Genomic DNA, 11,202 nt, shown 5'->3' on the forward strand with positions numbered 1-11,202 from the left:
TTGTCCCTCTCGCTGAGAGCATGTTGGAAGAATATTATTTATAAACTGTTGAATTTGATGTAGAAAACAAGGAGTGAGAAAATTTGCTTGCTTGCTATTTCTCCGTTTGAGAACCCAGACCAGCACAATCTACTCCCAGTATGTAAACTTGCTCTAATGTGGGATGGGCAGGTTCCTCCTTTTCCCTGGATAGTATGTTATTTTTCTCATTAAAGATAATTTCAAAACCCTTTTCTCTTGTTGGGTGCTGGTGCTGCTACTGAACTTTTTAAAAATGTTTGTGTTGATTGTGAAGAATTAGGCACTGATTTTGATTAGTTAATTGGTGTGTATGGATTTTTATTTTTTTCTTGGGTGAGTGTGGATTTTTATTTTTGCTTTGGGTGAGTGAATTCCACACCACCACCACTGCTTTGTTGTTGGAATAAAAAATGTGACTTCAAAAGGAGTGCTTCTGTGTGGATGATGAAGATGATTACTATTATATTACATACAAAAGGGTACATACTCTCAGAATTTGCTGCTGGGTTCCAAAGACTGCTTTTCTGTGTGGCTCTGGGATGATGATGATGATTCTGTGGTGTGGCTGTGTGGATTCCCCCCTCCCCCATTTTGCACTACTAATCTTAAGGTTACTTGATTGTCTGAGCAATGAGTTGTTGCTAGATCAGGGCAATGTGGGCCCAAATGAGTCCTTTTGTGTGGCTGTGGTTCTGCCTTTCATGACCCTCTTGGCACCGCCTATCACCCTATCCTTCACCCCACCAACCTCAGTGGGCACCAGCCACCACTGTGAAACAACCTTCTAGATGCAAGAAGCCCCAAAGACATCCTGTTTCCATGGTACATGAAATCCATAACATAGACTCCGATGCCCTGGAAATAACATTTTCCAGGGTCCCTGGCACCTGGGAAAAATAATTCTAGTGTTCAAGATACCAAGGAGGGAAGAACCAATTCACTTTAAATTCTGAGCCAGAGAACTTTTGGGGGGGACATCTGGCTCGAGGTCTAATGCATTTAAGCAGGGACATTAACAAGGAGAGGGCTAGGAGGTGTCCACCTTCCAGCAAAGGGCATCCAATAAATGGTAATAGATTAGTATTTATCAAGTATATGATCTGCCTACTCATATCTACAAATATGAACAAAATGACATAAGGAAACAAATGATATGCTGTATGTATTGCACTGGCAGCAGTTATCTGCCAATCCATCAGCACTCACAGTAACACTAGATAAAGATAGTGGGTTGTATCCAATGCTGGCATTCTACAAGCACAAGGCTTCTATGACTTGCGGAAACCATGTTTTTATCCTTGCAAAAGCCATTGTGCATGCTGATGTTCCACAAACCGTTGCACAAGGCACTGCGCAAAGCATTGCAAAACTCATTACAACTTCTCTCAACCTGGTGTTGCTTGCACTAGTTCTGCAAGTTCTAATAGCAGTTGCTCAACTGTTAGCAGAACACCAACTCGGCATTTTTCCTTTAATGTTGGATATAACCTAGTATTACTCTCTACTGAAGGTAACTGTGGATGTTGTGGTAGATATGAAGCTTCTAGTGAAAAGAACTCTGACATTTATAAGTGAAAATGGAAAAGAATTAAACAATGAAAAGAGATGCGCTGTTGCAGATCCTATAGGAATCCAATACGTCACTTCATCAGAAACAATACATACTGTATATAGGAGTGGTTGATAAGAAAGTGGTGAATATATAAACTTAATAGCAAATAAACAAAATAAAAATGGGCTTTATGATGATTGCATTTGACAGAGAACAAACCACACCTATGATTTCTCAGCAAACCATTCTTAACTCAGTAATTTTGGACTGTTCTGAATGACAGAATTTATATTCAAGCAAGTATGCTGAGGACCTCAGTCCAAGTTAGCAACTTTAAAATCTTATTAGTTTCATGAGCCACCTCTATTTTACGAACAAGACATTTCTCATTAATGATCAACCCCCATTATATTATATAATTTTAGTAATTTCAGCATCATGTGGACTCACATGTTTAGAAATATCATATGGCCAACAAATGTTCTGTCGATCATTACCAATCTACAATCCCCACTTCATAAATTGTTGCTTTAGCCTATATTAATTCAGAGCTCAAAACCAGTATGTGAACAACTAAGGAAATAGAAATGATCCCAACAGTACAGACCTTGTAGGCTTTCCCAAAAATATTGGGGGAGGAGGCATTCCCACTTATCACCAACCACAAACCTCTCTTACGCTACAAACTAGCTATCACATCAATACTGACCTCAGCCAGCTAGTACTTCAAAGGCTGATGTGCATATGCTGGCAAGCAATATAGTCAAGCATATTAGGTTGGGGTGGGGCTGCCACTCTATTCACTCCGGCTTTACTGAATCCCCTGCACACTGTTGGAGGGTAGGGGTCAGTTACTGCACCAACTTTAGGCAACCAAGACTTCCCAAAAGATGAGCATGGAAAATTGACACAGGCTGGGAGAGAATGGACCTACTATCCATTCCCCAGCCCCCCAGCCTTAGTAAATCCTTTACTCCCTAAACCTTTCTCTTTCAAGGGGGAAGAAACAGGCACCAACTATCACCACCATAACAAACCATATCAATCTGGTAAGTTCCCAAGCTGAGTGGTCTTGCAGTGATAGCATCAACTGGGTCTCTCTGAAAGTCATCTTCATGAAAGCAACTTGAAAAGGGGTCCACCAAAACCAACCCATCCTAGAGAGACCAAAGACTGATGGACTACTGTTACCATCTGCAAGCAACATGGAGGCAATTTTTATAGGGACCTACTGTCAGAGACCTGCAGAAACAGCAAAAAGATTGAGTCTCTTCTCTCCTTTTGCCAACTCCTGAACTACTGTATTTTCATCCCCATTTTCTACTTATAAAACGTAAGAAAATATATTTCCTGGTTTCCTTGGGCAGTACCTAATGGTAGTCCTATGTAGATGAGTCCCATTCACTTCAATGGGTGTACTCTGTGTAGAAGTACCATTGGATACTGCCCCTTATTTTCCCCCTTTTTAATAAATAACTAGTAATACAGTACCTCATATGAAAAATGGGCTATTATTCCAAGGATAAGTCCGATGGAAAATATAATTACAAGAATAGGAATTTTCGTTTCCTTCAGAACAGTTCGTAACAGGGCTGGAAAAAAAAGACATTACTGTTATATATGTAATCAATACTACTTTTTACACAATTTCAAGATAGAGTCCATGTGATAAGTAAATAAAACTCATTTTGATTTAAGTGTTGAAGACAAGACAATTGACAATTCATATGCATGATACAAAGTCACTTTTTAACCATAAATGCTGCAAGTTATATATGGTTAGTATGGCCAGACAGCATCAACCAAACCCTAATGTATTTTCCCCTAGTAAAATGCACAGGCACAAACTAAAAGGATACAATTAACATATAAAAACAAGCAAAGCTGGCTTGGAAAAATGGTCTTTGCCTGATGCCAAAAACACAATAAGGTCGGTACCAAGCAAGCCTCTCTACAGTGCCTTGCATAAGTATTCACACACACATCCCTTTGACTTTTCCACATTTTGTTGTGTTACAAGCTGGAATTAAAATAAATTTAATTGGAATTTTTACCCTTTGGTTTACACCACTTTACACTGTGAAGGTGCAAATATTTTTATTGTCGCGCAAAAGTTAATTAAACAAAAACAAACTGGCATTGGCATTTGTTGGTTGCATAAGTATTCTCTCTCTCTCTCTCTCTCTCTCTCACACACACACACACACACACACACACACCAGAGTGAATACTTCGTAGAAGCATCTTTGGCAACAATTACAGCTGTGAGTCTTTTTGGCTCTCTATCAGCTTTGTGCATCTGGATCCTGCAATTTTTGCCCATTCTTCTTGGCAAAATTGCTCAATCTCTGTCAGGTTGGATGGGGACCATTGGTGAACAGCAATTTTCAAGCCTTGCCACAGATTCTCAGTTGGATTGAGGTCTGGGCTTTGACTGGACCAAAGACATTCCAGTGCTTGTTTTTAAACCACTCCAGTATAATTTTGGCTGTGTGTTTAGGGTCACTGTCCTGCTGGAAGGTGAACCACCACTCCAGTCCAAGGTCCCTTGCAGAATGAAACAGGTTTTCCTCTGCAATTGACCAGTATTTGGCTATATCCATCTTACCCTCAATCCTGACCAGTTTTCCAGTGCATGCCAATGAAAACCATACCCACAACATGATGCTACCACCACCATGCTTCACTGTGGGGATGGTGTTCTCAGGACGATGAGCACTGTTGGCTTTGTGCCACAATTTTGGTCTCATCAGACCAGAGAACCCGTTTTCACATTTGCTGTGCCTCCCACATGACTTTTGGCAAAATCCAAATGGGATTTGATATGGGGGCTTTTCAACAATGGCTTTCTTCTCACCACTCTCCCATAAAGCCCAGCTTTGTGAAGTGTCCGGGTGATAGTTGACCCATAGACAGTGTCTCCCACCTCATCTGCGGATCTTTCCAGCTCCTTCAGAGTTACCATTGACCTCTTAGTTGCTTCTCTGACTAATCCCCTCCTTACCTGGTCACTGAGTTTTGGTGGACGGCCTTCTCTATGCAAAGTAGCAGTTGTGCCATATTCTTTCCATTTTGTAATAATTGATTTAATGGTGCTCCAGGGGATGTTCATAGTTTGGGATATTTTTTATAACTCATTCCTTACTGGTGCGTCTCCAGAATGTTATCCTGGACTTGTTTTGATAGCTCCTTGGTCTTCATGATGCTGTTTCCAACAAACTCAGTGACCTTCCAGAAACAGATTTATTTAATCTGAGATCATGTGACACTTGAATTGCACACAGATGGACTCCATTCAACTAATTATGTGACCTCTGAAGCCAGTTGCACAAGACCTTCTTTAGGGTGTCACAGCAAAGGGGGTGAATACTTATGCAATCCAGACTTTTCAGTTTTTTATTTGTAAACCATTTTGTAAAATATGTAGATTTTTTCCCCACTTTGACATTATGGACTATTTTGTGTAGATCAGTGACAAGAAATCCTAATTAAATCCATTTTAATTCCAGGTTGTAACATAACAAAATGTGGAAAAGTCAAAGAGGGTGAATACTTATGCAAGGCACTGTAAGTTGAGCGTTTCACAACTGAGGTGCCATCACCAAGGCAGCTTACTCCCTAGTAGCAACCCGGTTCAATTCACATGGTGGGGGCACCCACAGAAGGCCCTCTACTGAATAGGGTGCAATCCTATCTAGACAGACGGCTGCCTCCAAACTCGGAGGCAACCGCCTATCCAAAGCAAGGCAGGAGAAGCACGGGGGGATCGTTCCCTCCGCATCTCTCCTGCCCTGCTATTTCTGCTAGACAGCAGATTTCAGCTGTCTAGCCGTGGAGGAGACAAGCGGGAGGAGAGGCTGCATGCACATAGGATGTGTCGTACACGCAGATCTGCTCTCCCTGCCCCAGAACACCCCCAGCCCTGCCCCTTTTCAGCCTCTCTGCGCTCCTCTTCCAAGCGCAGAGCACAGGGCTTCCCTGCGCTGCCTGCGAGGTAGGACAGACGTGGGGTGAGGTCAGTTTTCCAGGAACCGACCTCAGAGCACGGGCTCTTGAGGTCAGTTCCCAGAAAAGAGCATATCCACTGTCTAGCGGCGATAGGATTGTTCGCTTAATGTGCCAGTTCACATGTCACAGCCAATTCCTAGGTTGTTTAACCCATGTATTAGCAGGAGTGCACTGCCTCCTATCTACTTGCCATTTCCACTTTCAATTAAAAACCTGGAAACTCTTAAGCTGTTTAGGGGTTAAATAACCCCAAGTTATCCCAACAACAAATCATTAACCTCTAAACAACCCAGACTTTCTGGATTCGCACATCATGAACCCACATATGTCCTGGAGCCAGGCAAGTGAGCAGGAACAAGCTCACCCCTACATCCTCAAAAATAACCACGATTAACAAAGCATGGGTTGTTTGACCATGCGAGCTGGAATAATATAAAGTTAGGCACAAATGGAGGCAGACATCTTGGTCCTAAGCCATGAAGGGCTTTAAAGGTCGAAACCAGAACTCTGAATTGGGACCAGAAACAGACTGGGATCCACTGCAGCTGGCATAGCTCAGGTATATGGTCATTTCATCTGCAGAAGAAACTAAACTAGACACCATACATTGCTGCTGGAGTCATAAGATCAGGACATTACCTGCGCCTATTTTATTTAATTTGTTTTACAAACCTTAATGAAAAGAAATTCAATTTCATCATTTTTGCTTTTAGAAGTAAGATTCAGCAAGGCAGATGAAGAAAAAAAAGTCATGTTCTTTTGGTAAAGTGCATTCCTGAAAACAGGGTAGCGTTTTAAAGCTAAATTGCTGCTCTCATTTCATTTTCTTGATAAATAACTATTACATTTTAGGTAGACTGCACAACAGTACTACCAGCAATGCTAGAAATAAAATAATCAACAACTCTGAAATATCCTGCCAGGCAAATATACAGAAAACACAACATGAATATACTAAAGAGACTTTTTGACTGACAGTCTAGATCAGAACGTTCCAGGCACAACTAGATAAATAACAAGGCAAATAGCAGCTTCAGGGAAGTGATTTTCATTGAAAAACAGCAGAGAGAAAGGATTAAATCCCCCACCCAGCACTGCTATCTGAGATCCTACCTTTCCCATGGCCACTATTAAACTTTTTTAAAACACTGCGCAGTCCAATCACAGATCCTACACAGATTTCATGTGTAGTTAGTTAGTTAGTTTATATTACATTTACATCCCACCTTTCTTCCATTATGGAACTCAAGGTGGCTACATGTGGTTCCCAGGTAGTCTCCCCTCCAAGCACTGACCAGACCCAAACCTGCTTAGCTTCAGCAAGGTGGCTGCCTCATGTGCCTTCAGAGTATGCCCTGGGACCTTAGTTTGGCACTAAGGACGTCATTTGAAGCCTGGACCAGGCAGGGGAAGACAGCGGGACATCCAACAGAGGCAGGTGGGCCAACTTACCACCTTACTGGCCCTGCCTGAGACTGTGTAGCTGCCACTGAGAAGCCCCTCCCACCCCAAGCTGGAGCTGAGGAGGGAAAGAAAAACTCCCCCAGACTAATTACGGCTGATTCGAGCTGGCTGGGCCCAAGCTCCCTGGGAAGACTCTTATCTGCCCAGCTGCGACGTGGGACAGCAGCGCCCCGGCAGCAGCAACACTGAAGGCGGTGTCACCCCTTGGGGGGATGGGCAAGGGCCACCCCCCTAACACTGGGTTGACTGGTTCTTGGGGTTTCTACGTGTGGGTGTTGGTTGTTGTTGTTTTTGTGTTGTTTTGTGTCTATTTTGCTTAGGATCCTGTTATATGCCTGGGTGAGAGGATATATGGCCAAGACGGGGCACTTGAGGGGCCCCCAATTAGTGTGGTTACGGGTCAAGGGAGATATGGAGTTGGGAGGAGGGCTAGCCAGGTTAGGGGAACATGGCCCAGACAGTTAATGGCTGTGCCGTGTTCCGGCCCTACCTCCAACCACATGCATGGTGGTTGCCCTATCAGCCTGCCCTCGGGTCTCTGGATGCTACTTTTAAATGCTGGATCAGTTCAAAGAGCTCCCTCATCCATGACTTAATAGTGGATGAGGCAGCCAGTACAGCATGTATAACTAAGACCTGGGTGGGTGAGCAGGGAGGAGTTAGTCTGTCCCAGCTCTGCTCACCAGTGTACTTCGTTCAGCATCAGAGAAGACCTGAAGGCTGGGGGGGGGGGGGTTGCTGTGGTCTACAGGAATTCCATCTCCCTCTGCAGGCTCCCTGTGCATGGGACTACTAGTTTGGAGTGTTTGCACCTTGTGTTGGGCCAGCAGGACAGATTGGGGACTCTGGTGTACCGCCCACCCCGCTGCTCAACAGACTCCCTATCTGAGCTGGTCTCTGGTGCGCTGTTGCGATCCCCCAGACTGTTGGTTCTGGGGGATGTCAACGTTAGTGCTGAGGGCACCTTGTCTGAGGCGGCTCAGGATTTCATGGCCTCCATGACGACCATGGGACTGTCCCAACATGTCATTGGCCCGACTAGGGATGTTAGAGAATTCCACCACGGATCCCAGGGAGGCCGAATTCCAGTGAATTCGGCCCCCCAGAATCCGTGGCGGAATGGAGCAACCAGTCAGGGTGGAAACTGAGGCAGCAGGTAGGTGCTCTGTTCCGGGTCCATTTCGCAGACAGCAGCAGGTAGGTGCTCCGTTCCAGGCCCATTTCACAGGGTGGGGGGGCGGGGGGCTTCGTTCCCCCACGGATTTTGGGGAGCCGAATGCACTGGCATTTGGCCTCACCGAGATCCGTGGCGGAATTCTCTGACATCCCTACACGTGCTTCCTTTCCCCCCTCCTTCTCTCCCTTATCTGAGTCTTCCATGTGTTTCATTGATCTAGCTCCTCTTCTTGCAGCTTTTCCTTTCTCACAGAGAACACAAACAGGGTAATTTGATACCTCATTATCTCTGATGTATTTAAAACTGGAATAATGGTCATTTAGTGCATGAGATGCCCTGGAGGTTAACGGCCTCATCTAAAGGGCCCGCAAACTTCTGTTAGTGAGCAATCTCAATAGCAGGATAGAAGCCCCATGTGAAGAAGTCTCTGAAAAGGGAAGGGAATAAAAAAAGAACATGCTCCTTCTCAGGGGTTTCCAAGGCTGGAGAGGACGGGAAGGCACAGGACGAGAGCTAGGCCATGTTGCTGCAGCTCTCATGGTGGGAATCATAGAATAGTAGGGTTGGAAGGGGCCTACTAGGCCATCGAGTCTAACCCCCTGCTCAATGCAGGAATCCAAGTCAGAGCATCCCTGACAGATGGCTGTCCAGCCTCATCTTGAATGCCTCCAGTGTGGGAGAGCCCACCACCTCCCTAGGTAATTGGTGCCATTGTTGTATTGCTCTGACACTCAGGAAGTTTTTCCTGATGTTCAGCCGGAATCTGGCTTCCTGTAACTTGAGCCCATGATTCCGTGTCCTGCACTCCACAATGATTGAGAAGAGATCCTGGCCTTCCTCTCTGTGACAACCTTTCAAGTACTTGAAGAGCACTATCATTTCTCCCCTCAGTCTTCTCTTCTCAAGGCTAAACATGCCCAGTTCTTTCGGTCTCTCTTCTTAGCGCTTTGTTTCCAGTCCCCTCATCATCTTTGCTGCCCTCCTCTGAACCCTCTCCAGTTTGTCTGCATCCTTCTTAAAGTGTGGTGCCCAGAACTGGACACAGTACTCCAGATGAGGCCTAACCAGTGCTGAGTAGAGGGAACTAGTACTTCCCTGGATTTGGAAGCTATGCTTCCATTAATGCAGCCCAAAAGAGCACTGGCCTTTTTTGCAGCCACATCACATTGTTCGCTCATATTCAGCTTGTGATCGACAACAATCCCAAGATCCTTCTCGCTTGTCGTGTTGTTGAGCCACGTATCCCCCATCTTGTAACTGTGCATTTGGTTCCTTTTTCCTAGGTGCAGAACTTGGCATATATCCCTATTAAATGTCATTCTGTTGTTTTCTGCCCAGTGCTCCAGTCTATCAAGATCACTTTGAATTTTCTGTCTTCCAAAGTATTAGCTATCCCTCCCAATTTTGTGTCATCTGCAAATCTGATCAGCATTCCCTGCACCTCCTCCTCCAAGTCATTGACAAAAATGTTGAAGAGCACTGGGCCTAGGACTGAGCCTGCGGTACCCCGCTCGTTACCTCTCCCCAGTTTGAGAAGATCCCATTGATGAGCACTCTTTGAGTCCAATTCTGTAGCCAACTGTGGATCCACTGGATCGTTGTTTCATCTAGCCCACTTTGAACTACTTTGCTCATCAGGATATCATGGGGCACTTTGTCAAAAGCTTTGCTGAAGTCGAGGTGTATTATGTCCACAGCACTCCCACAGTTCACAAGGGAGGTTACTTGATCAAAAAATGAGTTCAGGTTCGTCTGGCAGGATTCGTTCTTGACAAATCCATGTTGGCTTCGAGTAATCACTGCATTGTTTTCAAGGTGCTTACAGATGGATTGCCTTATCATCTGCTCCAGAATTTTCCCACGGATATCAGACTGACTGGTCTGTAGTTCCCAGGTTCCTCCTTTTTACCCTTTTTGGAAATAGGGACATTAGCCGTCCTCCAGTCATCTGGCACTTCCCCCATCCTCCATGATTTCTCAAAGACAATAGACAGTGGCTCTGAGAGTTCTTCTGCCATTTCCTCTATTACTCTAGGATGCAGTTCATCTGGCCTTGGAGATTTGAACTCATTCAAAGTAATTAGGTGTTCCTCAGCTCGTTCTCAGCTTTAGCCTTCCTGATGCCATCCCTGCAATTCTGTGCTACCTGTCTGTACTCTTCCTTTGTTGCTTGGCCTTCTTTCCACTTCCTATATGTGTCCTTTTTTGTTTTCAGGTCATCCCTAAGCTTTTTGTGACGCCACATAGGCTTCTTCTGTTGTCTTCCACCTTTTCTTCTTGTTGGAATTGTTTGTAATTGTGCCTTGAGAATTTCCTTTTTTAAAAGCTCCCACCCATCTTGGACTCCTTTTCTCATTAGAGTCACTTGTCATGGGACCTTACTTATCATTGTTCTGAGTTCATTAAAATTGGCTTTCCTAAAATCCAGGGTACGCGTTTGGCTACACTCGGCTTTTGCTTCCCTTAGAACCAAGAACTCAAGTACAACATGGTCGCTTTCCGCCAGAGTTCCTGGTGGAAATCTCTATGAGCCATGTGCCTCCAAGTTGCCTCTTTTCACACTTACTCTCCCTTACCTGCCCTATTACCCAGCGAGGGAGTTGGCCTAGCCAAGCCCCACTGGGAGCCGGAGCCCTGAAAGCGGACAGGCACTCTGGGCTGGGCTGGTGGTCAGCAGCACTAGCGCCTGCCCTGTAGAACGGTCTCCCCTCTGAAGTACCTCAGGCCTCAACAGTGGCGTCTTAGGCATTTATTGAAAACCTATGCTTGCTTTGGATTTCTCCTAGTCATGAGCCATCTTTGTACCAAACTCATGATGCGTGTGCGTGTGTGTTTTCTGTTTGTTTTTAATCTTTGTAAACAGCTTTGGGATTTGCTTCAAATGAGAAACAAATATTGCTAATAATAAACAAACACCCCACTTCATGTTTCAGGCCATACTTAAGGCAAGTCTCCCTTAATCCTCACACCCACATTGCCC

General features: G+C 44.8%; 1 protein-coding gene across 4 annotated transcripts in view; it reads right to left on the reverse strand.

The window, feature by feature from the left end:
- Nucleotides 1-11,202, reverse strand: part of LOC146357872 (solute carrier family 9 member C1-like) — a 124,964-nt gene that overhangs the window by 113,343 nt on the left and 419 nt on the right. For all 4 annotated transcript variants that reach the window (XM_084857511.1, XM_084857503.1, XM_084857495.1 and 1 more), the window contains exon 2: nucleotides 3,065-3,165. In XM_084857511.1, the coding sequence (XP_084713637.1) occupies nucleotides 3,065-3,165 (101 nt within the window). The remainder of the gene's footprint in view (nucleotides 1-3,064; nucleotides 3,166-11,202) is intronic.

This window comes from Heloderma suspectum, chromosome 1 (genome assembly GCF_057233095.1).
Source record: "Heloderma suspectum isolate Gila_16-S chromosome 1, 16-S_ref, whole genome shotgun sequence".
Classification (NCBI taxonomy): Eukaryota; Metazoa; Chordata; class Lepidosauria; order Squamata; family Helodermatidae; genus Heloderma; species Heloderma suspectum.